We start from the raw sequence: 26884 nt of genomic DNA, 5'->3' as shown, positions 1-26884 counted from the left end.
CTGGGATTAATCTGGTATATCAGAGAGAGGCACCTGGTGCAATTATGTGTGTTATTGCCAGAATGTAGCTAAGTATAGGCACGGTATCATCATTGCCAAGATGAAAGCAAATAAGTTTGTGGATGAGATGATCCACAAAGTGCTGCATCATTCTCAGCACACCGAGCGCTGAATGGATCAAGATGGCTATTCAGTTAATTCCTCAGGTCTTTTCCATGCAGGATTGAAATTGCTGTCTGTGCTCTTACTGTTCTGTGGGTGAATAAAGGATAATCCACTTGGCAGCATTTGGTAGGGTGAACTTCACGCCGAGCTAATCCCATTGCCAGTCTTGAGCAACTTGGATGGAAAGAAGCTCATCTTCCTTTTTTCCAAAGTTTGCAACCACAGCGTGTTGGTGAAGATGAGTCGAATGTGCTAGATCTTTCTTTGTATAAACATTCGTGCCAGTGGTTAGGGGGAATGCGTAGATGCTGTAGAATGTCTGACACTCACCATGACATCAGTGTCCAGGGCATTTTCTGCTTCTCTAAAAGGGAAAAGCTCGTGGAGCCAAATTGTTTGCTTTGCATTTTGCAAATGTGTGTGTGAGCAATAAATGGCTTATTCCCAAGTGTAGACTGCAACTCAGCACAAATCTATAACCTCTGGAAAAAGGCTCATCAAATCTGGGAGAAATCATCTTTTTAAAAGGCAGTGCTGAATCTGGGCTATAATTGCAACAGTTTTTAAAGGAAAACAGTAGGTGTTTTTTCTCATTTGATATATTACCTATTGCTAATGACCCTCTTTTCTCATTTCCATTTAAAAGATGGACATAAGCAATTAGCCATATATTGCACAAAAGCGGCATTACCTGAAAAAATAATTAAGATGATCCTGAAATTAAGGAAATCAGTTTAGAAGAGAAGCAGGTGCTTAATGGAGGTGAGACCAGCTGTGCTTCCCAGGAACGTGCTTGAAGCGCTTCGTGGAAAAATGAACAAGGCCTCCACACAACACTGGAAGGGAACGTATAATAATTTAGATAAATTACGTTCTATAAATAGCAGAGCTGGACTCATTAGGACAAGAGGCAGATGGAGAAAAGACAAAACTTGTTTGTTTCTTTTTAAGGGACTGTAATGCTTCTGAAAAGTGTCAGCTTGTCGTCAGTGAGGGAAAAACCCTCCGGTGCAGGAGTAAGTTTCTTGCTATTAGGTTCTCATCTCTGCTAATGAGCAGCTATCCATGAGGGGCATTCCTTATACTTTGTTGTAGTAATTCCTGCATTTTTCTGGCATAGCCAGATTTACACAGAAGCGTTGCAGTGCTGGAAGTGCGCAGCAGGTGCAGAGCCCCCAACTGGGGCAATGACACGAGGGAGGACAACATCTTGTATGTGGTGCATAGCACTTGCTAACTCCTTCTGAAACAGGTGTTAATGGAGCAGAGGCAGAAATGTAGATGGAAAATGGGGCTGTGTGGAAAGAAGTGGGAATCAAACTGGCTAAGAGATTATGCCCCAAAGCAAGAATGTACTGGCAATTGGTGGAAGAAATGCTGTGTTTTATTGAACAGAGAAGGTGGGAGACACGGAGACGTTTCTGAGATGCTCTTACGTTGGTAAGTAGAAAAAAGGAGAGGCTTTCATGCATGAAGAGAAGTAATGACAGCAGGCAGGTGGGGGGTGCGTGACTGGAATGCAGCTTGGACCGCAGGAGGTAAGCAGAGGTGAGAAGGTTATTGCTTCTGTGTGCATCGGAGTATTCGTACCCAGGGAGTTGCTGAGAAGGAAGAAGGAATCCAGCCAAAAAGGAACAGACAGACTGACAGAAAGGGCAAACTGTAGACTGCACTGAAATCACAGAAGAGGGTGAACTTGTGGGGATGTTACCAAGTGTGCTGCAATTATGACTAGGCAATTTAAAATGAAGCCATCAGAAGAGGACTGCAGAACTGCCTTCTGTTCAGTCACACACAGTTCTGAGCTCAAATACAGATGCGCTAAATGTTCGGTATGAATATTCTGTTAACGAACCTACCTTCAGCTTTTTGCTCATCTGATTCATGTTTCAGCAAAGCTTCCTTGAAAGATAACACAGTCTCCAAATTCCAGTAAGCTATCCTAAGAGATTTTTTAAGTCTTAGTGTTCCGGAAGGTAATACTACACACTTCTCAGGCAGCAGTGCTTTTTCTTGAGGGGTTCTTAGATTGCCAATTCACCTTGTGAAGTGGCAGAGGAGAAAGGGGATGTGAAGGTCATACTGGAGTCAGATAATCACAAACTTATTCAAGGAATGGAGAAGAGCTATACAACTGTTCATGCTTCATGTATTAAGTAACTACAGTTTTTCTCAGCATTCAATATAGGGGGCAATGATCCCAGGGCAAGGAGAGGACACTGGAGAAGAGGAAAATAAGCGGTATGGATTGGCAGGATGCCTTCGGGGATTGCCACCTGTTGCAGCTTGCACATAGCTGTAGGTGTCATGTAACAAGCAAATGGTGGCATTAAAGCCGGTCTCAGACGTGGAGCAGGTTAACTATCCGGTAGTTTAAAAAGAATGCACGTGTGTGTATGAGGAAGCTGAGCCGGGAGAGTGTGAGACCGCACACCGCAGCTCGGGGATCCTCGTGCATAGATCAGTTTTCTGGTATGGAGCAAAGAAACCCCTGGCAGATGAAGTGTGTTTCCAATGGGATAAATGAGCCCTGTATACCAAGAGGGGGTAACATGGCCTTGAGTTTATGGTTAGCGGTACACAACGTTTAGAGTTCTGAGCTCAGAGACCTTGGCTTGTGTAGTCCCACAGCTCTAACTACATGAAAACCAGGGAAAAACAGAGACAAAATGTCAGGCTTTCATTTCAGAAGGCCTTTTTATCCTTCTTAGCAACAGACAATTTAAAAAAAAAAAAAATCTGACAGGATATTCATTTGATGGGGTAGCATTGTTCAGTTTTCAGTTTGATTTGAGATGTCTGAAATATGATAATTTGTGATATGTGCTGAAAAATATGTATATGAGAGATGGCTGATAGAGAAGAGAGAGTACTGAAGAGAGGGAGTGATTTGTGTCTGTAGGTTTCTTGTATTGCTAGTAGAAAACTTGCTTTGAATTATGCTACGCTTCTGAGACAGCATCTTGTTATGGGAAAACATTCTTTTTGTGTCTACGAATACCTTGGTTTTAGTTCTTCTACTAGCAGGCAAGCTTCACATTTCCTTACCCACACTCATTGATACCTTCCTGCTTTCTTTCACGCCATCCTTTTTTCCAGAAATATTTTCACAGATAATGCCTGCTTATCGCAAACTCTCCAAAAGTCGTCAATCCGAAAACGCCTTCCAGCTGCAGTCACTGTAGATGTGTCTTTGTTGACCATAGGTTGTTTGTTCTTTCCTGTACTCAACAAAACATTTTTAGGGGGATTAATTTGTTGTTGACATAATCTGAACAGCACCATGATCTCCTTGATCTTGTTTGTCTGGCAGGTGCTCTAACTAGGTGCTTGCATATTCTTCCCTGTTCAGCGCAGTGTCATGCCACACCTGGTGAAGAAAGATAAAATCGCTTCAAAATGTGCAACAACTTTCTACTACTGATGTGTCCTTGCCTAAAGCAGGGCCCGTTTTGCTGTGGTAGATGGGTAAATCCTAATCCTTTGAGATGAGGAAATTACGACACGGATGCTCCTGTCAGTTACTCAGCATTGCAAAAGGAAATGGCAGAGCTGGGAGTAGCTCCCATTCCAGACGAGCTTAAATTGCAAAGCTGATGCAGTGACACTGGGGACACTTAGTTAAGACGTGTCTGTTGCAGTCTCGCAGTGTGATGCTGGTGTATTTCTTTACCTAATATTTGAAGCAGAGTCAGCATTTCTCCCTCTCAGCCCATTCCAACTGGGGATTCTCGTCATTTTGACATCCTGCATCTTTCTTCCCTTGCATAGGAATTGTGAGAACGGGGTGCGTGATGGGATTGTAGCTTGCTCTCTTTGGCCCTGTTGTTGGTGACTGTGAAGCTGAGATAATTTGAATGAAAACAGGAGGGCAAGTTTGCAGTCCAGGCTACAGATGCAAAGTAAGAACTGTTGCAGACAGTCATTGTCTCTTGCCACCTTGTTATCACCTGCATATACTCAGCCTGCTGGACAGGTATGTAGCATAGCACAGATTTCAGGAACAATTGCCCACCCAAAGATGAGCAAAGGGACCTTCAGATGAAGATGAGTCTCGTAGATGAGTTCCCATGAGCACTGCTTTCAACAAGGGTGGGTAAAATATCATGGACATGGCAGAAGCCCTTCTTTCTGTGGCATAGCTTTCTCTTGGCTGTTCTCTTATGTGATTAAATAAAGGTACGTCCATGCCTTCTCTGCTTCTCTTGTTTCCAATCTCCTCTTCTCCACCTGCAGGCTTTGAATTACTGTACCAGCCAGATGTGGTCCGCCTGTACCTCTCCATCCTCACCGAAAGTCAGAATTTCAACACTCTGGAAGCTGCAGCGGGGGCTTTGCAGAACCTCAGTGCTGGCAACTGGATGGTGAGTGCAGTCTTCTCTTTAGTCTCTTTTATTTCCTTTGTGCAAGCAAAGAACAAAGCTACATCCATTGCAAGTGCGCTGTAACCTTGTGCATTTACATGTCCTTTAAAAAGGAGGGAGATGGGAACCCTGAAGAAATTATTTCCATTTTATTTGCCCACTTAAGATGCTTTGCAGCTTCTGGACAGATGGTGTTTACATAGTGTCACTTAGCTCATGACAATTTAACCATGAGCTGGCTTTACTACTTAAACCACTTAACCATTGCCACATCCCTTCAGAAAAGCTTGTTGTTAGATGTCTGTGTTGTGAATGGTTACTTCATTGGATTGTCACATTGCTCAGGAAACTGTACTCCAAAGCACCAAAGCATCCTCTCCTTTTTTTTTTTTCTCTCTGAGGCCATCCCTGGTGCTAATCAGGCAGTTCTCAAAGGTACACCTCTCACTTCTAGAACCCTATGGCCAAGTGGGACTGAGCAGCAGCCTGAAGATCAGGAGGGGGACACTTTGCAGCTGTCTTGAATACAGTTTATTTTAAAATCAGCCATGAAAAAGAGTAAAAGCATGAAAATGGAGGTGGGGGAAGATAACGTGCTTCACATGTCTTGCCATTCCCTCTGGATGACCTCTTTTTCCTAATCCAGAGGGATGTGTTTTCACACTGAGATGTTTACAGAACGGATGCTGGTGGATGATACTCCTTCTTTCTATTTCTGTCCTCTTTCTCCATCAGCTTGCGAAGTTGCAAGGTGAACTTCCCCATCCTTTCTTCTTGGTGCTCGATGAATTTGAATGACTCATTAAGTTGTAGATGCATCAGCATAATACCTCCTAGCTAGTCTTTGTAGGGAAAAAAAAATGAATCACAGCACTGAAAGAAATGCCAGAAGCAAGGCGTAAGTGGGTACATGAGCTCACAATACTTTGTTTCTTTTTCCTTGTGTGTTCTGATCAGTGGTCCACGTACATCCGTGCAACAGTGAGGAAGGAGAGAGGCTTACCAGTGCTTGTGGAGCTGCTCCAGTCTGACTCCGACAAGGTTGTAAGAGCTGTGTCAATTGCCCTGAGAAATCTTTCCATGGATCGCCGCAATAAAGATCTTATAGGTATCTTCTGAACTTTTCTTACCAGGCTGGGATCTTGGATACCCTTGAGAGACCTCATGTTTTTTTGTCAGTTTGAGGGCTCATTTTGCATGCAGTTTCCATCAGTGCTCGTTACTCTGTGTAGCCACCAAGTGAAGAGTTGTCAGCTCAGAATGTATTTCCAGCCTATTCAAACAGGCCACGGTTTAAGGGAGATTTCTAACTCCGGACTAAAAGTAAATGTGGAGTTTTGCAGAGAGGGGAGTGTGTGTGTAGCTGTGCAGAGGACTGGGTGGGTTAAGAGGCTGCTTATCTCTTCCTTAGCTCCAGCTGACATGGCACGTGCGCCTGGTTGCATGTGGTGGTTACAGATGTGTTGTTCCTCAGGTCTGCTATTAAAGATAGTGGCAGCCTTGCGCTTGGTGTGCTGAGCTTGCCTGGGGCAATGCAGTGAGCTCTCAAGTTGTCCCTGTTTTTTTTTTTTCCCTCGTGTTCTTCTTCCCTCCTCATCGTCCTGTGTGGTAGTTGCTGTAGAAGCTGGATACCAAACAACTTCCATTGAGATAGTCTCTTTCGAGTTAGTTCTTCAGCAGTGCTCACTAGCTCCTATCCAGTGGGGTAAATACACATTTTTTCAGAAAGATTCAGCTGTGAGCTGAGTTTTCCTCTGGATGCCTCTATATATTCAATTGATCTGTGTTTAAACTGTGACCTTGTTAGGCAAGGAAATATTTGTGACATATTTAGGGCCACCATCCAAGTTGATACTAACAAATGGCAACATGGAATCCTGCCTTAACACATCAAGTTTCTCTTTTAATAGTTCAGAGATGTAGCTAGGCACATGGCGCAGACCAGTACCTGGGAGTGATAAACTCCTGGCTCCCTGTTTTTTCTCCAGTACCGTACAATGCGAAGGCTATCTGGACCCAGGAAGAAATACTTTTACCTTTATTGGATGAAGGTTAATAAATGCGTGGCTACACACCTTGCCCCAGAAGGCCTATTACAAGGCTAAGTTGAGTAACCCGTGTGTGTGTATTAGCATGAATATGTGGCATTAGCAGCAGCTACTGGATGCTTTTTGCCTCAGGCACTGCAAAATATGATAGATGCTGGCTGTAAAAATACCAATAAAAACTGCATTTTTTTCTCCTCACTACCTTTTAACATTCATGATGGAGGAGTTTGTCTTGGATATCAACTTTCAATCACCTTGAAATAATGAATGATAAATACACTATTAAGTTACAGTCTCGAGGTTCAAAACACTTGCATTATTAAGTTTTTTGATTTTGCAAGCACCCTTGAACTTTGTCATTCAGAATGGGAAGCTGAAATGATTATTAGGGCTGAGTAATGGTATCTCTTCCCTTTATCTAGGTAGTTATGCCATGGGTGAGCTGGTAAGAAATTTGCCCAGCAGGCAGCAGAGATCCGCAAAGAACCTGGAAGAGGATACAGTGGTTGCAGTGTTGAATACGATCCATGAAATCATTACTGACAGCTCAGAAAATGCAAGGTCTCTGATCCAGACACAGGGCATTCAGAAGCTGGTAGCTATCAGCAAGTCGAGGTAAGACAGTTGAAAGCAAAAGGCATGAAAACTCACTGCAAACCTGAAAATGTTACTACGTGAACAGCAGTGGTTTGCTTTGCAAAAGTATTTGAGCATCCTAGCCTTTCAGAAGTGTAACTAAAGCAATTAATATATACACAACATAAAGTCACACCTTTAATAGGTTTGTGACCCCCACCCCCACCCCCCCCCCACCCCCCCCAAAAAAAAAAAAAAGTGAATTGAGTGAAAGTTTCTGCTATGTTTGGACTTGACATGTTAGAACATGGCAGCATTCTTTTCCAGGAGTGCCAGTGATGGAATCTGCTCCTTTTAAACAAAATGCTTAATGACATTCAGTAGTTGTTCTGGCCAAGGGGCTGTTAGTAGTAATTCAAAGTGACAAATTTTCTGTGTATAATATTGTTGAAAAACTGTTCTGACTGCTTTACAGAAAAGTTTGTTTAGCCAAACAAATTTAGTTCAGCCAGTTAGACACAAGCTCTTATTTAGGCATGTATTCAGGAAGTTTTTGGGAGAGTAACTGAAGCCTTTCCTGGGTTGTGTTTTTGTGAAATAATGCAGGGCTAGATTTTTGGCTTTCTTGTTTTATTTGAAGAAGTCGCTAAATGATTTCACATACGTTCTGTAACTTGTAGGCTCTAAGCACAGCTCTGTGAAGTACTAGGTACCTGGATCTTGTTTTGGTGCAAAGAGGTAGACGTGAATAGTCTTATGTTGCTTGATATTTGACACTCTAATTTTGTTTTGCAAATCAGCCAGTCTCCTAGAGAAACAAAAGCAGCATCTCACGTTCTTCAGATGATCTGGAGTTACAAAGAACTACGAAATGCCTTGCAGAAGGATGGGTGGAACAAATCACACTTCCAGGTAAAGATGCTAGGTCTTAGGTTATGGAAATACCTGAGTGGAACGTGTCCCAAGTTAGTCTAATACTAACATCGGATGGATTTTGCAGGCTTTGATTCTTTTCCTCTAGGTGATAGAACAATATACTGTAATCTATTCAGTCATAATGTCGCCCATATATACTTGCTGAGTAAGTTTTTCAGCTTTTTAGTTTTTGGAAGTGTGCCACCTTGTATAGGCCAAATGCCCATGCTTTACTCAAGAATTAGCATGTCTTTTCTCCTTTGAAATGTATTCTATTTAACAGCATAGGGCACACTCCCATTCTTGATGGGCAGTTTCCTCACCTTCCTTTGTGAAAAGGTTGAGCTCCTTTTACAGACCAGCAATGCAGCCTTGGAGATAATGCAAGAATAAATAAGTAAATCCAACAACAAATCTATATGAAAATAATAATTAATAATAATAATAATACTCCACTGCTGTATTATCAACAGAAGGGGGACTTAGCAGCAGTCCATAATCTTTTTCCATACTGTTGGTTAGTTGATTTTTTTAAAAAAATTTCCATTTCCCAGAGTGGCAATTTCATATTTATGTGATTTTTGTCTTGTAGTCTGTTTCTGCAGCTCCAAAGGGTTCCAAGGGTACTGCTGGCAGGTCTGCCTATGACGACAGCACTTTGCCTCTGGTGGATAAAAGTCAAGGTCAGTTCTGCTCATTATCACTTTTTGAATTGTGCTTTGCTTGCTTGCTTGCTGAATTTGCCACATTTGTTATAGAAGTGAAAAGGAGGGCAAGGAGTGAAGGGGTAAACACATTTTATTTATGTGGTGCTTTTTTACTCCACAGTCACAAAATGATCAGTCCTATTAGCTGGATGTAAGTGGTATTCCTTACCCTGCGAAATGCATGCTACCGATATTGCATACAAGTTGAGAAAACAACATAATCAGTTGGGTCTTCTTAGGAGAATTTGGGATAGATGTGAAATGGAATATAGAGAACAGCTTTTTTTTAACCACATTATATATTAGTAAATCTCGCTTTCAGCCAGGCAGTGGGCTTGGAATCTCAGTACTGGAGTTTTTCCTTTCTAAATAAATGTGGCTGCTTTGGCAATGCTTCTTCCTCTACTCTGCAAGTTTTTTCATTTGAGATGGTTTATCCAAACACTAGCTAAACCTCACTTGTTTGTTCATCAGGCCTGACGCAGCTGTACCAACACTGGTGTGTAAAGCTTCAGCTTTAGTTTCATTGTGGCTGCTTTGTCTCTGATTCTAGTTCTGGTTTCTAACACTCAGATATCTAAATTTCTGTTTGGAAATCTGTAGTCTCCCTATGACAGTGTGTCATATTGCTCTTAACCCTGTCTAACTGCAGATTACTGCAAAAAAAGACAGACACACTGTCCTGCCACCTTCTGTCTATTTGATCAAATTTGGCAGATTATGCAGACAGAGAATGACTATGGTCAGATCTGCTAACGGATTGTAAACTTCTTATTTTCTTTGTGGGTTGGCTTTCTGTTGGCTCAGCAGGCTGCTTAATTTGTTTCTGTGACTCAGAGAGAAGCTTGTTAAGTGGTAGGTAGTCCACAGCAGAAATGGTGTTTCTGTTATCAGGTGGAGAGAGGGAGTTCAGTATTGCAGGGCCAAAGCAGAAAATAAGGGTTATGTGTGCTGTCTGGAGAGCTTAAATCAAACTTACCTTTCTGAATGGATAGCAGTTGATTGCAGGCTTACTGTAAAAGACTATTCAGTACTTCATGGACCTCTCTGTTCTGTGACTAATATACAAGTACCAGGTGTTGAGAAAAAGCAAATGTAACTCAGGTAGTTTCAATGTTTCTGTTTTATAGATAACGAGAAGGCTGGGAGTCGTGATATGATACCTATGGATGAACTTGGTCCAGGTAAATTCAGTCATAGATCAAACCCTCTGTCTGTTTCAATAGAGCACACTGTCACTCACAGGAAAGTTCAGCTATTTCTCTGGGTGATACTCTTTCAAATGGATAAAGCTGACATTTAAAAACAGAACATTACCTTACAAAAGATTGGTCACTTTCACTTTTTTCTTTGCTTCTTTTTCTTTTAAATGCGCCTATTGTGTACACACCAATTTCCCCACTACTTTAAGTGTAGAATGGAGAAATCTTGTCCTAGCTTTCATTCTAGCTCCTGGCTCTTGAGGCAGCTGCATTCCGTATTACAGATCTGGAAACCTGAAGATGCAGAAGGAAAAAGTTGAAAATTTACTTCAGTGTGACACTTAAATGCATTCTGCCTTTGTTTTCTATAGGCAATAACAACAATGTTACTATGTACAATACTCCAGGCTCTGCCTTTCATTTACCTGCATCTTAAGTGAGCCTGTCTTTTTCTCCAGCCAGAGAACAGACAACTACTGTCAATGGAATGCTTTCAGATTGATAAACTTTGCAGTTTACAACTTGTAGAGTGTTTTTTTTTTCTTTACTTAGGTAGGTAAAGGTGCTGTATGTTCTTAGGAATTTGCTTTAATTCTTTTAATTGATGGTATTTTTAGTTAAATATTTATATGAATGCCTCCAAATCAAGGTTTGATATACTGCTATTTGTAGCTGAAAAAATATCTTGTGTCACTGCAGAATTCAGTGGGTTTCCATGCTATGCACACGTTAGAGGTACCCATCTGTTCAGCTGGGCCTTCCACCCAGGCTGTTCATCCTCCTCCCCTGCGTTGTGGAAGACCAGGCTTGTTCCAGAACGCGACCATCTTCCTGCTGCTCTTATATTGCCTCTTTTTGTTATGGTTCAGCTCTCTTGGTGCTTGGGCCTTTACTGCTAACCCATGTTGCCTCTTTTTCAAGACTGCAAGAAGCAGCGTGCTGTTGTGATCTCAGCTTGTTTGCCAGTGCTGTGGACTCATCCTTCTGTGTAAACGAGATTAATTTGCTATCAGTGTGGCTAGGGAGGCAGAAGAATATGTTCCCCATCAGTTGGCAGTACTGAACCAGTCAGTTTCCTGTTGTTGGAGAGCCTGGGCAGAGCTTGGTTATCCTGAGCGATGGAAAAAGCATGTATTATGAGTTACTGTGGGATGCAGTAGACAGCCCAGCGCAGAGATACCTCAGGTCTGTCAGACTTTGTCAGCTCCAGACAAGTGACTCTGTGCACAATAATCTGAAGATCATCAATGTATATTGTCACAGTGCTGCCTCAGGGTGGCTGTGGCCCTGAGCTGTCTGTAGAAGCAGCAGAACTGTGATCTCAAGGCTGTATGCCAAATTTTCATGGTTCTCTAAAACTGTATCTGTGCTGTAATTAACCTACAGTCAGTAAGACAAGAGCATTTGAGAGCTCGGAACTGTTGAAAACAGAGACACAAAGTTCAGATGCACCTCTCTCAGATACCTGTCTTTAGGCATTACTTCTTTCTCCTTCTTTTTGATGGCTGTAGAGGTTTGATCTTTAAAAGTTGAGAGCTGTGTGAGGGCGTAGATGGACTGACATTCAGCATGCATTTGGTCGTGTCATTTGTGAAAATACAAAAATGTCACTGCAGAATGAATGGCAGATATTCAGTAAAGCAGTACAGAAGACAACAAGGAGAAAGTTGAGACAGAGGAATACAGAAGCCAAGAACGAGAAGTGCCTCTGCTGCCAAACATAACTTGACTATAAACTGCATTGTATTAACTCAGAAAAATGCATTGATACTGTGGAGCATTAAGATCAGCATAGGTCTCCTTCGTGCCACAGAAACAGAGGTAATTCTGTTCACTTACTTAGAATGAATCTGATACCTGGGAGAAGCAGTGCTCGCTAGTTTCATTGGAGAGCTGTGGACCTTGAGGCCCTTAGGTATTACTTCTCTGATGCAGCCTCCTTCATGACATTTTTTATTTTTTATCTCATTTTATTAGGTCAAAACATGAACTTCCTATCTCTGCTGCTGCTTATCTTGACAGAGTTGTAGTATAGAGCTTGGTTTTCAGAAACACAGAATCCATTAGTGCTGATGTGCATGGCACCATCAGCATGCAGGCCACACAACAGTGGGCTTACAGTATGAACTGCAAAATGTCTTGGAATTTGGGTATGAAAAACAAAGTTCTTGACTATTCTTTGTTAGATTCCTGGCACTGTGCAAAAGCGTGGTGTTCCTGTTGTTGCTGCCATGGCTAAGCAGGGTTGTGTGGTGTTTTTTTTTTCTTTGTTTTTAATAGTATTAAGAGACCGTTGTGCTTTTAATTTTGTGTGTGTGTGTGTGTGTGATTACATATCCCTTATTCTGACCTTGCTCGCTGGGGTGTATTACAGCTGCCATACTTTACCTCAGTAGCTATTGCTTTCTGGGGGTGAGTTAAAGGTTTCCCTTTGTATCTTAGCAGTTCATTTAAAAATGTGTTGGGATCAACCATGGTAGCAGTACAGAAATGCAAAGTGACCTGTTACATCACTGTGGGTATAATTAGTATCTGACTGCAAAGAGCAACCTCTCAGTTCAGAGTTTGCATTGGTGGGAGTCAGGATGTTTCCATCATTGAAACAGCCATACGTGAACTATTTACCCCTAAACAAATGGCAAATCTGTAGTAGATGACTTACTAGCAACATTCATGCCAGTCATATTAATTATTGGTCGTGTGTTCCTCCACACATGCTGGCTGGGTGACTGGATGCAACTGGAAGGCTTTGGGTTTCTTTTTTGTTCACAAGGAATGGCCAAGAGTGTTAGCTATCTTTGTTGTCAATATATAACTGTAAGTGAAGTTCTGTGTAGCAATGATTTTTATGCTTTAAAATCTGCGTAATGCACATGTATCTCAAATTCTTTAGTTATTTTTAGGCAGCATGGGAAAGTAATCTTTACTATCTGTAATGTCAAAAATATATGTTACCTCAGGTGCTTCTTGCAGGTCTGTGTGCACTTTGATTCATGAGACATGTAGGAAAACTTGAGCTCATTTAAACTTAACGTGACTGTGACCAGCACGAACGCCGTTCAGGACCCTGTGCTATGGTGCAAGTCATGCTAGCTGCATGCGCTTTTGTCATGCAGGCAGGTGAAGCCTCTTTCTGACAAGGAAGCCCCACAAAAAAACTTGATTTCTTTCTTAATGACCTTTTGCAGGCAAGTAATACAGCAAGAGATGAGCATTTTGGTAGTTGCGTAAAAACCTTTTAGTGGGATTCTAAGAACGTAGTTCGTCAGAACATGAAAACACTAATGATCCCTCAATTACATAGGGGAAAACAAAAGCCTATGGGGAGCTGTGAATTTTTTTTTACTCCATATTACAATGCTGCAAAAGCAGAGCAGGACAGGATCTATTTGTTACTGATAATGAAGGAAATTTGGTGTATCAGAAAATAAATTAAGATTTGCATTGGTGGACTGATTCAAAGCAGAGGTTAGGAAATAATTAGAGCCGTTTCTTTAAAATACCCTCTCACACTTTTCCTGTGTGTATTAATTGCACTTTAATATTGTTTTAGTTGTCAGGACAAAAGCACCAACCGGTGCTACTTTGTAATGAAAGACAGTCCTAGCACAGCAGGATTCGCATCAAGATTTCTTCCAACTTGACAGTCTCCTTTTCTCAACGCTCTGAAAGGGACTATTCCAAATTACTGTTATGTCCTGGTTGCAGTCAGGCTCAGGAAGAGTGGGAACATGTTGCAGAGCATTCAGAGAATGAACACAGCCAATTAATCAGGCTGCTAAGCAAGGAACACAAGATTTGAGCTGAATTTGGAGCTCATTAGCCACAGGGCGTGAGATGACAACTTGCTGCTTTCCTTGGGCACACTACAAAACTGCAGCAGACTGGGATGAAAACAGTGCTGCTTGCTAATGAATGCCAGCATCTGGCAGTGATATATAAAAAAAAAAAAAAAAAAAAAAAGCTTTTCTGTTTTAAGCTGGTACAAATAAAATTTCAGAGCTGGAGCACGTGTGAAAAGTGGGCTGCCAGCATCTTTGGGTGTTGACGGTTTATTTTCCCCCATTTCTTTGCTGAAGAATACTGCTAGCAGCAGCTCTGTTTCTGCTCTTAGTAGTGTTTCATGCCTGACTGTCATATTATTTCTCCTCAGATGGGTACTCCACCATCGATCACCGGGACAAGGAGCGCAAGTACAAGACTAGTGATAACACAGGAGATGCCTCAGAGAAAGAACCTTTAAAAGTGAGATTCCTCTTATTACTGAATGCTAGTTAGTCCCTTTAAAAGAAACAGAGCCTGGTGTCCTCCACAAGAAATACATAGTAGTTAATTACAAGGGGGCTTTTAAGGTTGTTGTTTTTGTGTGTGTATGTGTGTGGGTTTTTTGCTTGTTTGATGTTGAGTTAAAGGCACCATTTTGTAATTCAGCAATTGGGTAACTAGAAATAAAACCAAAAAGCTGTTCTCCATTTCAGGAGAGAATGCAGGTAATTGATATATTCTTGTAAAGGGATGAGGCTATAAGAATAGGAGGTGTTTGTTCTGTCACTTGCAGGCAGCATTCCCTAGCCCTAGAGTGAGTTACTGTATTCAGACTTTATTCCGAGAATAGTCCCTGCAAACCATCACACTGCTTTATTGTTTTCACCACGAGAAGTATGTGTGAACTTGTGTGTCTGAGTAGAGCAGGGTGGTGAACAGCATTCGTTTCACCAGCACTCAGGGTCCTAGTGTTGTCGGCCCATGCCCTAGAAGACACTGGGCATGGGCTGAAAAGATGGAGAGGGAGGGAGAGATGTGCGTACTTAGGAGTGTGTGCCTTCTAAAAACAAAATTTAGATAACCTTCTAGGTAAAAAAATAAAAAAAAAAACCTTCACAACTTCACAAAGCCTTTTGCATTGTGTGTTGTATGCAAATGTCACTTAGTGGGTTCTGTTTAATTTCTGTTGCATTGCTATGCCTTTTCAGTCGATTTGTTTATTTTAAAAGTTGCTTAATGCTTTTAATAATGCTGTGGCCATCACTACTCCCTGGCCTCAAAACTAGCTTGTATTTTCTCCTGGGTAGGTCATTCCTGAGGGGGGTGTTCCTTCAGTGAACCAAGAATCCATGACAGGAAACCCTGTAGTTAGTCTGTGGAAAGCTGTCCTTAATAACCTTCAGCACGTTGCTGATAATATCCGTAAATCCAGGTGATTTGTGCTCAGTGGAAACAATTAAACTTCAGTCAATTGAAAGGAAAATACACTACACTGAACAAGGGAAATAAAAATGTGATTTGGAGAAAAATCTTTCCATAGAATTAGGAAGAGGTCCTGCTGTATCAGTCTGCCTGTGTTAACTTGCCTGCTTATGCATTACCTGCTGTGTCCTCCTTTCCTCTGAAGGTATGCCCTGGAGAATGGTTTAAACCCAGATGCACTTCCTTTAAGCACAGATCACCTTTTTACCATTTGCCAGTTCTGGCTGTAACTGCACCTTGTTGGATGCTGCCCAGTTAGCTTTTTTAATATAATCACTAATTGTCTCGTGACAAGTCCACAGTGCCAACCAGGGCTTCCTGTTTTGAATCAGCCAGTGAATGGCCTAGAGTAACGTGCCTGATCTGAAACACTGGCCTGTTTGCTTCAGCTGCTACCTCACTTCTTTTCTCCTTTGGCCAGTTCTAGAAGTGCAGATTATGGCTGTTTATTGTTTAGGAGGCCTCTGCCACCCAAAAAGCTTATTGTGATAGAACAGCCATTACAGTTTTCGCATTTAGTCAGCTTGCAGCTCCTTTGCTAAGTCTAGACATGTGGTGACACCTATTAAAGGAATCCACCAACAATAACCTTTCTGCGTAAACTTTCCCAATGCACTTCTGCTTGACAAAGTGTAGTGAAGACAAGAGGAACAAAATCTCACCACTCCCCTTGGCAGTGGTTGTGCTCTTTCAATTGTTTTTTGGAACTGATACAACTGAGCTGATAACTAAAGGCATGCAGCGTGCCTCCCTGCTCCAGTGTTGCTCTGAAGTGGCAAGGATAGCCCAGCTTGAACCAGTGCTAATGGCATGGACTTCCTAGTCCCCTCATCACACTTCTAATGTTTATAAGGATGCAGAGAGTGTGGCTGCACTAAGTGACATAAGAATTTTCATCAGTAGGAGCTTGACAGAAAATGTATTTATAAAGAAATAGGCTAAGGAAGAAGAATTAGCAAATGCGTGTGTTTTTTGCCACTCGTTTCATGAAAGTGGTCTAACGCAGTCCTCAAAATCATGTAATTCAGCCCAAACTCCCACTGTATGTCTGAGGTGAAGCACAACCCAGAGCTCCAGGGAGCAGCTGCTGTGCTTTCATAAGAAAGGAATAAAAAATATTTCACCTCGGTGATGTGCCTGCTACACACAGTCTGTACTGCCTCCAGGTTTTAAGGATAAAGGATAGCCTGAATTCAGCCTGTTGTATGCCTCAAGGGTCTGCACTGGTATGTCCTCAGGTAGAGCAAAGCCTGAGCAGCTGCTACTCTTCCTTCTTCCTATCCTGTCAAAGAGAAATATATCTGTGGGGTCTTCTGGCTTGTGAACTGTTCAATAACCATGGCTCTGAGGCTCAAGAGTGACCAAGGATGGTGAATAATGATGGCAGGGAAGTGCAGCCTTTTGGCTGTTGCAAATGTTCTTGTCATTATTGTGCCTTTGCTGATCTTGTTTCTTTCTCTACCACTAATTTTCCCTTGTGTTCCTTTGAGTTGACTTGTTTGGTGGTTTTGTTTGATTAATCCGCTCTGTTTTGCCTTTAACTCCTCACCCTGTGCTGCAGAATGACACAAATAGGAAAAACATTAACAGGAGTAACAGGGCTTCGGTGAATCTGGTGGATGCCCGTGACATTAAACCCCAGCCTGTTGACTCTTGGGTCTAATTTGCATGCATGGTAGGTTATTTCAATGGTAATTGGTGCTAGTGATTAACTTGTCTCGTGCATGATCTGTATCACTGTGGAATCTCTTCAAGGCTAACTGCTAACTGGGTCCTCTCAGACAAATGATAATGCATTTGAAAAAGCGGTGTTTATATTATTCAGCATGTCTTTAATGAAATGCAGTCAAACACCACTGTTTGATTAAAAAATAACCTGTCAAATAACCAGACAGCAAATTAGTATCTTGAATGATTGGTTGTCAGCTGAAACGTGAAAAATTTCTCCTTGTTAGGCCATGGGAATGAATTTGAATAGTGTGTTCCTGATTCCAACCATTTTTTCCCCTCCAGACTCATTATAAGGACTAGCCTGAGACGTAAAGAAAGCTGTATCCTTGAGAGTTCATGGATGTCCCCTGAGGTTCCCATGAACTACACAGCCCTGCCCACCTGCCAGAAAGCTGCTGCCTGTGCAGTTACTTTGCAAGAGAGATGATTTTGGTTACACAAGAACCATTTAGCCACAACTCCCACTTCCTATTTCTTTCTTTTATTGTTATTAAAAAAGGCTCCTTTCTGTCACTTTCTAGCCCTCTGCCTTTGCCATGTGCCCAGTTCCTCAGTAACGTCACTAGCCCTTCTTTACTCCTGCGGCTGCTCGTGTCTCCCCCCATCCCGCTAGGCAGCCCTCTGCCCTGGTTGTACCCTCCATCGCTCTGTCAGTGGAGATGCGATGCTCCACTGGGAGCAGCAGGTTTTGTGCCCCTGGCTATGACTAAAGGAATACCAAAGTGACAGTTGAGAAGGCACTGGGCAACTTTCCCAACAGAGTGGACAAGCAGGCCTGTAAGGCCTAAATTCCAAAACATGAAGCATCATCCACCCCCACAACTGTACGTGGAAATGACTTGCATTAGTGGAAGTATGTTCTGGGGCTTTGCTGCTGGCGTTTCCCCCCACACACACACCTTCTTCTCTTAAGAGTCTAGTAATAAAGTGCTGCGTGTTTGCATCTTGTTTCTGTTCCTGGGTTGGAAGCACCAGAGCAGTTTTGCAACACCCCCAGGTACCCTTGTGTAGCTAGGAGCAGGCCCAGCACTGCTGGCCTCCCGCAGCCGGTCAGTGCTGGGTGCTCAGCCTTGTGGGCCCAGCCAAACCTGTGTGTAGTGCCTGTATGCTTCTCTGTGTTCTTCCTCTTAGCAGTGAAGGTGTATGGGCGGAACTTTGACAAACAAAATCTGTGCTCGTTTTCTCCCAGTCATACCCTTCAACAACAAACACATATATTGGGGATAGATGGGCATTTCCAGCCGTTGTTGTACCACTGGGTGATGGAGATCACCAATGTCATGTTACTTGTTTATTAATCAGTTCTGACTTTATTTTGCAGGGCTAGAGTCCAACCACATTTTTTTTAATTGAGGGGGAGGAAATAAAAGCATTGAATTGACACAGAGGATCTCATCAGTCACCACTGCCATTCAGATCTGGAGGGCGCTGCATCACTGACGAGGCTGCAGATTCTAGGAGGATGTGGGGAGAAAACACAACTGACTGCCATTGCCAGCCCCAGAGCACCATGCCTTACAGCGAGACGATTTGCTTTTTAAATCAGTTCTATTCCCACCAGACATAGCCGCCTCCCCTCTCCCTCCCACTCCTGCAAGAAGAAAGCACGCAAGAACAGAGAATCCAAGCTTCCATCTAGCTGCCTGCACTTAGGTGACTCTTACGTGCAGATGGTGTCAAGTATGAGAAATGAAGGTCGTGCAGCAGCAAAGAGGACAGCTTCACAAGTGAAAGAGAAACTGCAGAATATTTGAAATAATATCATAGGTGTAGTCATGAAGATAATAGCACTTTTCTGCTTTGGGTCTCATTGTTTTGTTTTATTTTTGTTTGGGGGGATTTATTTGAACTGTGAATCTAACATTTTTTAAGAGTTTTTGAAAAATGTTGAGGTTTTCTTCATTATTTCCACAGGAAGTGCAGGAATGTTGAGTTGGATTTATTGAATTTCAATGAAGAGAGAAAATACAGAACAAAAACTATTATATGGTGGTCAAAGGAACTGGAGAGTAGATAACAAAATTGATGCAAGCTGTATAATCTGCTTTTAGAGTAAGCTATATCAATCACAGTGCTATATTATCGTTATAATCTGGTGTACAATACTTCTGCCTTTTGAATTCTGTAATGGCTCTGTTTTTATTTCCACGCATGGAAAGCAGTTCATTGAAGGTTTCAGTGTCCCTGGTTCAGAAATCTATGCTGAGAAGTGGAGTTGGCTGACTTTTCATTTTCTTGTTCTCAAAGGTTGCAGTAAGGAGCTTATACATTTTAAATGTTGCGTTGATAACAATTAACAATTTCTTTTGCCATAGCTCTTAACACATTGGAAGAAATAGGAGCTTATTTGCAGGATTATTTTGAACACGCTTTAAGTTTTAGATGGGTCTGTCACTTGCATTTGATGGTAAATTTATCACTGTTGGATCCATGTTTGCTTTGCGCTGTGGATCCTGATGAAAAATGCCACAAAGGGAACTGGTTTGGTGTTTTTTAAGTCATCATGATCTCTGTGTTCCTTTGGTTCTGTTTTGAGATTACATATTTTAGTTGGTATGAAAATCATCCATGTGCAAAAGTTCTCTTAGATGCCATGGCATGCTGTGGACAGGGAGGAATTTTTACCTCATGAGAACATACGCTGCATATACCATATCTGGTAATACAATGAACTAAGAGACTTCAGATCACTGATTTTTCTCCAGGCATTGGTCAAGGGAGGGCAGCAGAAGAGAATAAGAACCAAGTGTCTCGCTAGTAGCATCAGAGGACTTTTGCTGGTTTTGTTTGGTTGCCGCTGTTCTTGTATGCCACACCTAATTCCTAAAGCTCCTAAAAACAGTGCGACTAGAAAGCACATTTTTGAACCTAGCAAACATCATTTGGGGTTTTCAGTGCCTGCTGTTTCCTTTGTAATTAAAAAGGAGAAATATTCAACAACCTTGCATCACCTGAAATATTACTGTAACAGTAAACGTCTGAAGCTTTTTGTAAAAAAAGAAAAAAAAAAAAAAAAAAAGAAAAAAAAAAAAGCAAGTACCAAGAGCTTTGTATCTTCCTGAGTATATTAAAAATTTGACATGAATACATATATATAAATAAAAAATCTATATATCTATATATATATATTGTTGTGCAGAGGATAGGTTAACAAAACCATGTAAAGTAGTTTGCAGGAGAGGGAAGCATTTGTTGATTCAGGGAAAGACTGATGCCAGAAGCTGTCAGTGATTTGGATGACACACGTGCTCCTTCGGCCCCTCCCTTTTGACCCTCATCTTTTACGTACATTTCAGTGGTCACTTCGGGATCCTAGGGAAGGTGAAGTCGCTTGGAGCAAATTAGGATAGCAAAGATGGGGTGGGAGGGTCACCTGCATGAGAGTCCTGTTGGACCAAAGATACTTAGCAGATCAAGGGAAACAAAGAGATGCGTCTGTGATTATCTGCATTTGTGTCAGGGGCAGTGTCTCTCTGTGTGTAGACATAAAGTGTGGCAATGAAACCAGAAACATAGTCTGACTGTATATTAATTATATCAATGGTGCTCTTTTCATACTTGTTCTGCCAATACGCGGAGACCCTTTTAACCAAGCTACACAGAAACGTTTTATATCACTTTTGGTTATGTATTTGGTGTATTCTTTTTGTATATGAAAGGATTTTTTTAAAAACGTTCAGTAATTAGCAATGGAACCTGCTTTGTAGCTAATTAGAACAGTGTAAGAGAAGGGCCATGCTGTCAGTCTGTCCCTGATCTACTTCAAACCATATATTTACCAAAGGAGTCTGAGCAAAAGTTCACTTAAAATAAAGACCTGACTGTTGAAAGGAGTCTCTGCTAAGACTTTGTGATTTAGTGTACACATATTTCAAAGCCAGCAAGAGGTTAATAGAAAACTGCAGGAAGGGGGAAGTGACATGACTAGGGGCCGATGATGTCCATGACCTCCTATCCCAGATACCACGCGGCTCTCAGTGGGGCACGACTGGGACATTGAAAATCTGGTTGGAAATCTACTCCGGGCTCTGTCACTAGTGAGCCAAACCCTAAGGAGAAGGAGCAAATTCAGACCCTATCCAACCCCCCCTTCCCACTCCTTACCTCCCCCCCCAAGTGCTTTTCATATTTATACTGCATCTTGTGACAAGCAAACAAACTTCCCTATCAGCTGAGATGGAATTGGCTGCCCAGGGTCATTGTAGCAATCTGTTCTTCTTTCTTTTCCCTAGGATAAGTGTTCTTGGCAGCCAGGGTTCTTGAGAGTTGACAACATGGTTTACTGCAACAGGAAAGCAGAGGATAGTATACCAAGAGGTGAAATACCAAATCCATGTGCCAAGACTTCCCCTGGGAATCACGTCTTACCCTTACCCTCCCCATGCCTTACAGTAATGATTGATTCCAAGGTATGTAGCAATAACCAAGAACCCATCATTTACATTTCTGTGTTTTTCTCTTCTCACCAAACTGTTGTTTGGATGTTGAGGAAGGTAAATGGACTAGGGGTGTCTTGCATATGGGACGATCACCTTGTACTATCAGCTCACCAGCCAAAATCTGTAGCAAGATACGTTGAACCAGGTCTGGTGATTTGTCCAATGCCCTTGTTATCTGTGGCAACAAGCTCACTTCTGGAAGGCGCTGGTGGGATGTGCCCACGCCTGCCCTTACCTCTCCCCTTGTTGATGTGAGTATGACTGGGCCGTTCGAGCTGTTCTGGGATGTGAGTAAATAAACCAGTAATTGTTGAGTTTATTTTGGCAGCAGGGACTGTATGTTAAGAAGGGAAAGTGGCAGTGTGTGTGACTAAAGCTGCAGTAGGGTCTAGAGCCTCCTGCTAAAAGGCAGGCAGTGCTTTTTAGGGCTCAGGAACGTGACCTCCTCTTTTTCTGTTGGCTCCACTGTGAAAACTGGAGGCAATCTGCCTGCAAAGGGATGGGGTAGAAGAGATTTCTACCCAAAGAAATCCTAGTAGGAGGGGTGGTTGTGGAAGGAAAAGATGATGTTGCAAGACTCCTAATAAAGAGGAGGAAGAGATTAGATGGCCCAGTGAGGGCTGAGATAACGCAGGGGAGGAGAGAGATGTCTGATGGCAAGTAGTAACTGCAGAACTTTCATCCCAGGGAGGTTGCTTGCGCGTCTCCCAGGTATATCCACTGAACTGTAGAGGTTAAGAACAGATAATCAAAAACAACAAAATCACTTAACGCTGATGGGGCCATTATGTGTTAAGACTCCCCTGGAGAAGCATCAAGTTTGGCTGCTGAACACACACAGTAATTGTGCCTGTGCTTACAGCTTCCCAGGTTGGTCTGCCTGTGCAGAATCCAGCACAAAGGCAAGGCTTTAGAACATTTTGTTTCTGTCTTGGAGCTAAATAGCAATTTAGCCAAAAGTGTAACTTAACAAATCAAAGATGTGTTGCCAGCTTGAAGTGCTCCCCAGGAAACGGTTTGTGCAGCCAGAGGTCCCGATCTTCTGTGTCCTATGGGCAAAACACCTGCCTACCTTAGTTCTCCTCTTGTGCACTCAGACATGCAGATTCTGAATGTGTGCATCAGGAAAGTAAATCGTGTCCCCTTCGCCAAGACATCATAAAAGGGATTAACTTTGGGACTAGGACCTGACTTGCTGTAAGTGATGTATCAAGAAGGCAGGGGTGGCATGCTTGTTAGAGTCAGTAAGTTCTTGCCAGTTCTGAGGAGGAGTTTTCAGAGATGCTTTCTAGCATGCATGGTTTATGCTGGGCAAAGCAGTTTTCACTCCTACAGCAGTTTTGTGAGCTTGAAGGTGGTGAGTTACCTTCTGTTACTTGCCTTAAAGTTGAGTTTATAGGCTCAGCTACCTGTGAGAGGGGCACATCTTAAACCCTTAGAGTAAGCAAAGCTTCAGAAGCCAAACGGGCGCATTAGAGACTGATTAGGGTCTCTTCTCCTAATGGCCCACTCAGTGAAAACTACAGCGTGCCAATAGATTCAGACAGCAGCTTTGTGCTGTCGGGGCTGGATCCTGCTCTCACAGCTTTTGGAAGTGTTTATATAGGCATAGTTTCTCGCCAAGTTTGTTTTTCTGATGCCCCTAAAATCTGGTTTCTCTTTGACAGAGAATTTCTCAGATTTATTGGTACAGTAACTAATCTAGTGCATTTAAAGGGAAAGGTGTTACAAACCTCTTCTATTCTGCCTCGTTTTACATCGGGGTAGGATGTTAGGTCCAATTGCAAGGTGAGGAGGAAGATAGTGCAGATACTACAAGGCCTGCCAACCTGGTTCTTACTGTTCAGAAAAGCAAAGTAACTAGACTAAGAAGCTTACTGGTAATTAGTAGCTAATGTGTTTGTAACTATCATGTGCCTTAAAATTTTCATGGTAGGAGAATAAAAAACAAATCAACAATGTGTTTTCTGTAATACTACTCAACATTCTCTCTGTAGTTTAGACTGGTGGGGTTTTGCATTGTATTTACACTGTACTATAAACTGAAACACTTAGAATGGTTTGATTTTACCAGTATGGAGAGAAAAAAGGTGGATTATGCTTTTCATAGAACAAATGTTACCGTGACAGAATGTATTATTATTATAGGATCTTTCCATAATGCAGACAAGTAGAATGCTTGTTAGAAACCAGGTATGTAGGATAACAATTTGGTGTGTTTTCAATAAACCATGCCTGGAAAGAATACATGTGCCATTGGTTATCTTTTGTTACATCAGGTATCTCAAATATTCTTTGGCTTTGCAACAGCAGTTTTCTGTGGCAGGGAATTATTCAACACTAGCTGAGGTCGGCACTCTGTGTTAGTAATAGGTCAGTGGTAATGAGGGCAATTGGAATATCCTTTAAGCTAGTACAGCTGAACATTTTTGATTCATTGCCATTTGGTGGAGTAGTAGCAGAAAGTCCTGTAAGGGCCTTGCACTCCAGGTCATGTTTTTTTTTTTCCTTTTTAATGTATAAGCACACTTCTATGAGAAAGGAATCTCTGTCACTGTTCAGAGGACTGCACATTTAGGACCACAAGCCTAACTTGCTGATGGTTTTTCAATTTGAGAAGCTATTAACCTTTTCCAATTTAGTTGTAAAATTTGTGTAGCTTTACAAAGATTTCGCATCTCTGAAATGCCTGCAAGTATTCTCATAAATATAACTGTAAAAGAATAACAGAAGATTTTTAAGTTTGTCATAGCTATGTATGAGATTTGGTTAAGATGAGAAATTGTTATTTCAGGGATGTGCCAAATAATTTACATTTGTTGCCATGCTGGGGAAAAAAATCCCGATGCTGAAAAGTCAGTCATGTATTTCAAGAAGCAGCCTGTTACTGACAAATCTTTTCTGGGTGATTCTCCTGAGGACTACCTCTCGTAGAGAGACTGATCACCTGAACATATGCTTACTGGTACACCTTTGTGAATCATGACAAAACCCTGTAAATCTTGACATGAGCGTTGTGCAAGGTCTTAGAGTGGAGGTCAGATTTTCTGCGATTCAAAGGTGGTTGAATCATTGCTGGCCACAAGAGTTTGCCATACGTTAATGCCTGCTTGTGCTATTCATTCACAGGACTGTAAGGTTCCATTTACTTGTGGATGCTTGCTGACAGCACTGGGAAGGTTGTCTTCAGCTTACCTTCCCTCCTTATTTCAGATATCCTGAGTGCATCCCCAGGAGTTCTGTCAAGTCATCTACAGGTTGTGTTCTTGCAGCTGGAGGAGCTATTTTCACAAGCGTTGGTGGTAAGATGTGGGCTCCTGAGCTTAGTCTTCCTCCTAGGTATCATCACTGGTGTTCTACAGGAATGAGGAATCTGATTTTTTTTCTTTGTGGGTGCACTAATATGGCAACGAATAGCAGGTATAGGTAAGATACTGAGCTTAAACAAGTATGTTGTTTCTCCAACTGACCTTTTATAGCTGTCAAAGTGATTTCATTTCCAGCTTATCACAGGTTGGGCAAATGGAAGCAGTGAGTCCTGCGGGTGAAAGGTTGACCTGGTAACAACGGGCAAGAAATACCACAGGCCTCATCTGTTTCAGGTTTCAGTAGTGTCTTAGAGGAACATCCTGTCATCGTTGCTCCCTTCCCCAATGTCATCTCTGTGTTATTAAAGCACAGCAATGGCAGAATCTTGTTGTGGTACAGGCTGACAGTGGGGGATTGTTACAATGGGAAGTTGTTGTTTTACTATTAGACCATCAGCTGAGCTGCAGAGGCAGACACTAACATTCTTTTACTATGTTTAGTATGTGTGCAAAGCAAACAGTAAGCTGTTACTCATGATACTTTATTTACTGACTCTTAATTGATTGCTCAAATCAACCAGACAAGCACACATCACAGGCCTGTGGTGCCATCTCTGTTGGGAGAGGTCAGATCTCAGTCACCTCTTGCTGCACTTGCAGGGATTTCTCTATGATCACTTCACTGCATCTGATGTTCACTGCTCAAAATGTTTCAGTGGGGTGCTTTCACTTCCTGGTATCAGTGGGAGAAAGCAGTAGACCCTATACAAACATATGACTGCTGTTTACACTGGTGAGTAATTTCCTCTGTAAGGAGTGCTAGATGGGTTTACACTCATTTTGGTATTAAAGTAGAAAGCAAAAGGGATGAGGGGTAGGTTTGACTTCCTCATGAATCCTCCACCTCCCTTGTACACCAAAATAATCAGTTTTAAAAAGACATTTAAAAAAAACCTTTGAGGTAACAGAGAGGCTGTGGCAGAAACCATACTTCACTTTCATGTGTTGCTTGAATCCCTAAGACAGCCTAGAGAGTAGCTGTCACTTGGCTAATAAATCTTAATTAACAGTATTTGGTGGGATCAATCATTTGTGACGTGAGTTACGAGAATGGGTTGAAGGCTGTGTTGTTGTTCTAGGAGAGATGTTTCAATTGGGTGCTTTCTATCAATGGTACACTCTCAGCAGTCTTTGTTTTACGTACTTCCAGGTGCCCTGTTCCATACCTGGGTTATGCGAGAACAGGTTGTGTCTGCTAATTGGGATAGGTTGATACTGCGGTAACACTTAGTAGGTTTTCAGAATATATTTGAATTAGAAGATCCATTGCCTTTTGCTTCTCATAGAATTCAAAGCATGACTTTATTTTAAAAAGTAACCCTTCTCCCTGGGAGATCTCTAATTTTTATGTGAGTGACTCAAGATCACATTTGCTCAACTGACCAAAAGCCTTTTTTCTAATTGCCAGTCATCCAAACAGTCAGGCTTTTTCCTTTTCATCTCTTGCCACTGATAATTAAGAGCATTTCAGAAGTGTTGTCAAGCAGAAAAATTTGTCTTGCATGTGGAATTTTGTAAATAATCTGATGATACGTATGCTGTGTTTATTTTTACGTCTTGTCATGTGGGAGATACCTTTGAATGCTACAAGGTGGCTGTTACATTTGCATATATATTGCACATTCATTATTCACGAATGCATCTTTTGAAATATCCATGCCAACTCTGTGGGTTCCTTCCATTCCTCATTTTCCTGATGGTGTCTCATTAATTTTGGCCACACATAATGGTATTAACTAGCAGCAGAAATTTATTTTTCTGATCCTCTCTTGTAAAGTGCAGAAAGTCTACCCATACTTAGGCATCCTTCAGTGTGCATCTGTGAGACTGGCTTGTTCACTACTATGTGGTAAGTGCCCTGCTATGGCAGGAGTGTCTGTTCGGGTGCAAAGGTGTGTTAAGCTAGAAATGAAAGAGGGCTCTTTGGAGACATGGCCTTAGATGCACAGAAAAAAAAATCTGGTCACCTGCAAGTATCCAGTTTCCACTGTGCTCTAGAAACTTGTGTATGCCAAGTGGGCTTGAAGATTTTCTTCTTTGCAAATTTTACAAAAGTTCTTTGGAATCTCAGTGGCATTGAGTTGACCATGAATACCAAGAGGACCTGGTGCTAAGCAAGCTT

The 26884-nt window shown here is 42.0% G+C and overlaps 1 protein-coding gene across 18 annotated transcripts in view; it reads left to right on the top strand.

Annotated features, from left to right (window-relative positions):
* Nucleotides 1-23639, top strand: part of ARVCF (ARVCF delta catenin family member) — a 271699-nt gene extending 248060 nt beyond the window's left edge. For 17 of the 18 annotated variants that reach the window (XM_035340262.1, XM_035340267.1, XM_035340264.1 and 14 more), the window contains 9 exons: nt 4402-4529; nt 5487-5637; nt 7000-7192; nt 7954-8065; nt 8661-8751; nt 9906-9959; nt 14131-14222; nt 16786-16899; nt 18277-23639. In XM_035340262.1, the coding sequence (XP_035196153.1) occupies nt 4402-4529; nt 5487-5637; nt 7000-7192; nt 7954-8065; nt 8661-8751; nt 9906-9959; nt 14131-14222; nt 16786-16887 (923 nt within the window). In that variant the 3' untranslated portion in view covers nt 16888-16899; nt 18277-23639. The remainder of the gene's footprint in view (nt 1-4401; nt 4530-5486; nt 5638-6999; nt 7193-7953; nt 8066-8660; nt 8752-9905; nt 9960-14130; nt 14223-16785; nt 16900-18276) is intronic. The other variant, XM_035340271.1, reaches the window with a different exon arrangement.
* Nucleotides 23640-26884: the final 3245 nt, after the last annotated feature.

Source organism: Oxyura jamaicensis, chromosome 15, assembly GCF_011077185.1.
Source record: "Oxyura jamaicensis isolate SHBP4307 breed ruddy duck chromosome 15, BPBGC_Ojam_1.0, whole genome shotgun sequence".
Lineage (NCBI taxonomy): Eukaryota > Metazoa > Chordata > Aves > Anseriformes > Anatidae > Oxyura > Oxyura jamaicensis.
Note: the sequence above shows the minus strand (reverse complement) of the source record. Positions and strands in the feature narration are given on the sequence as shown.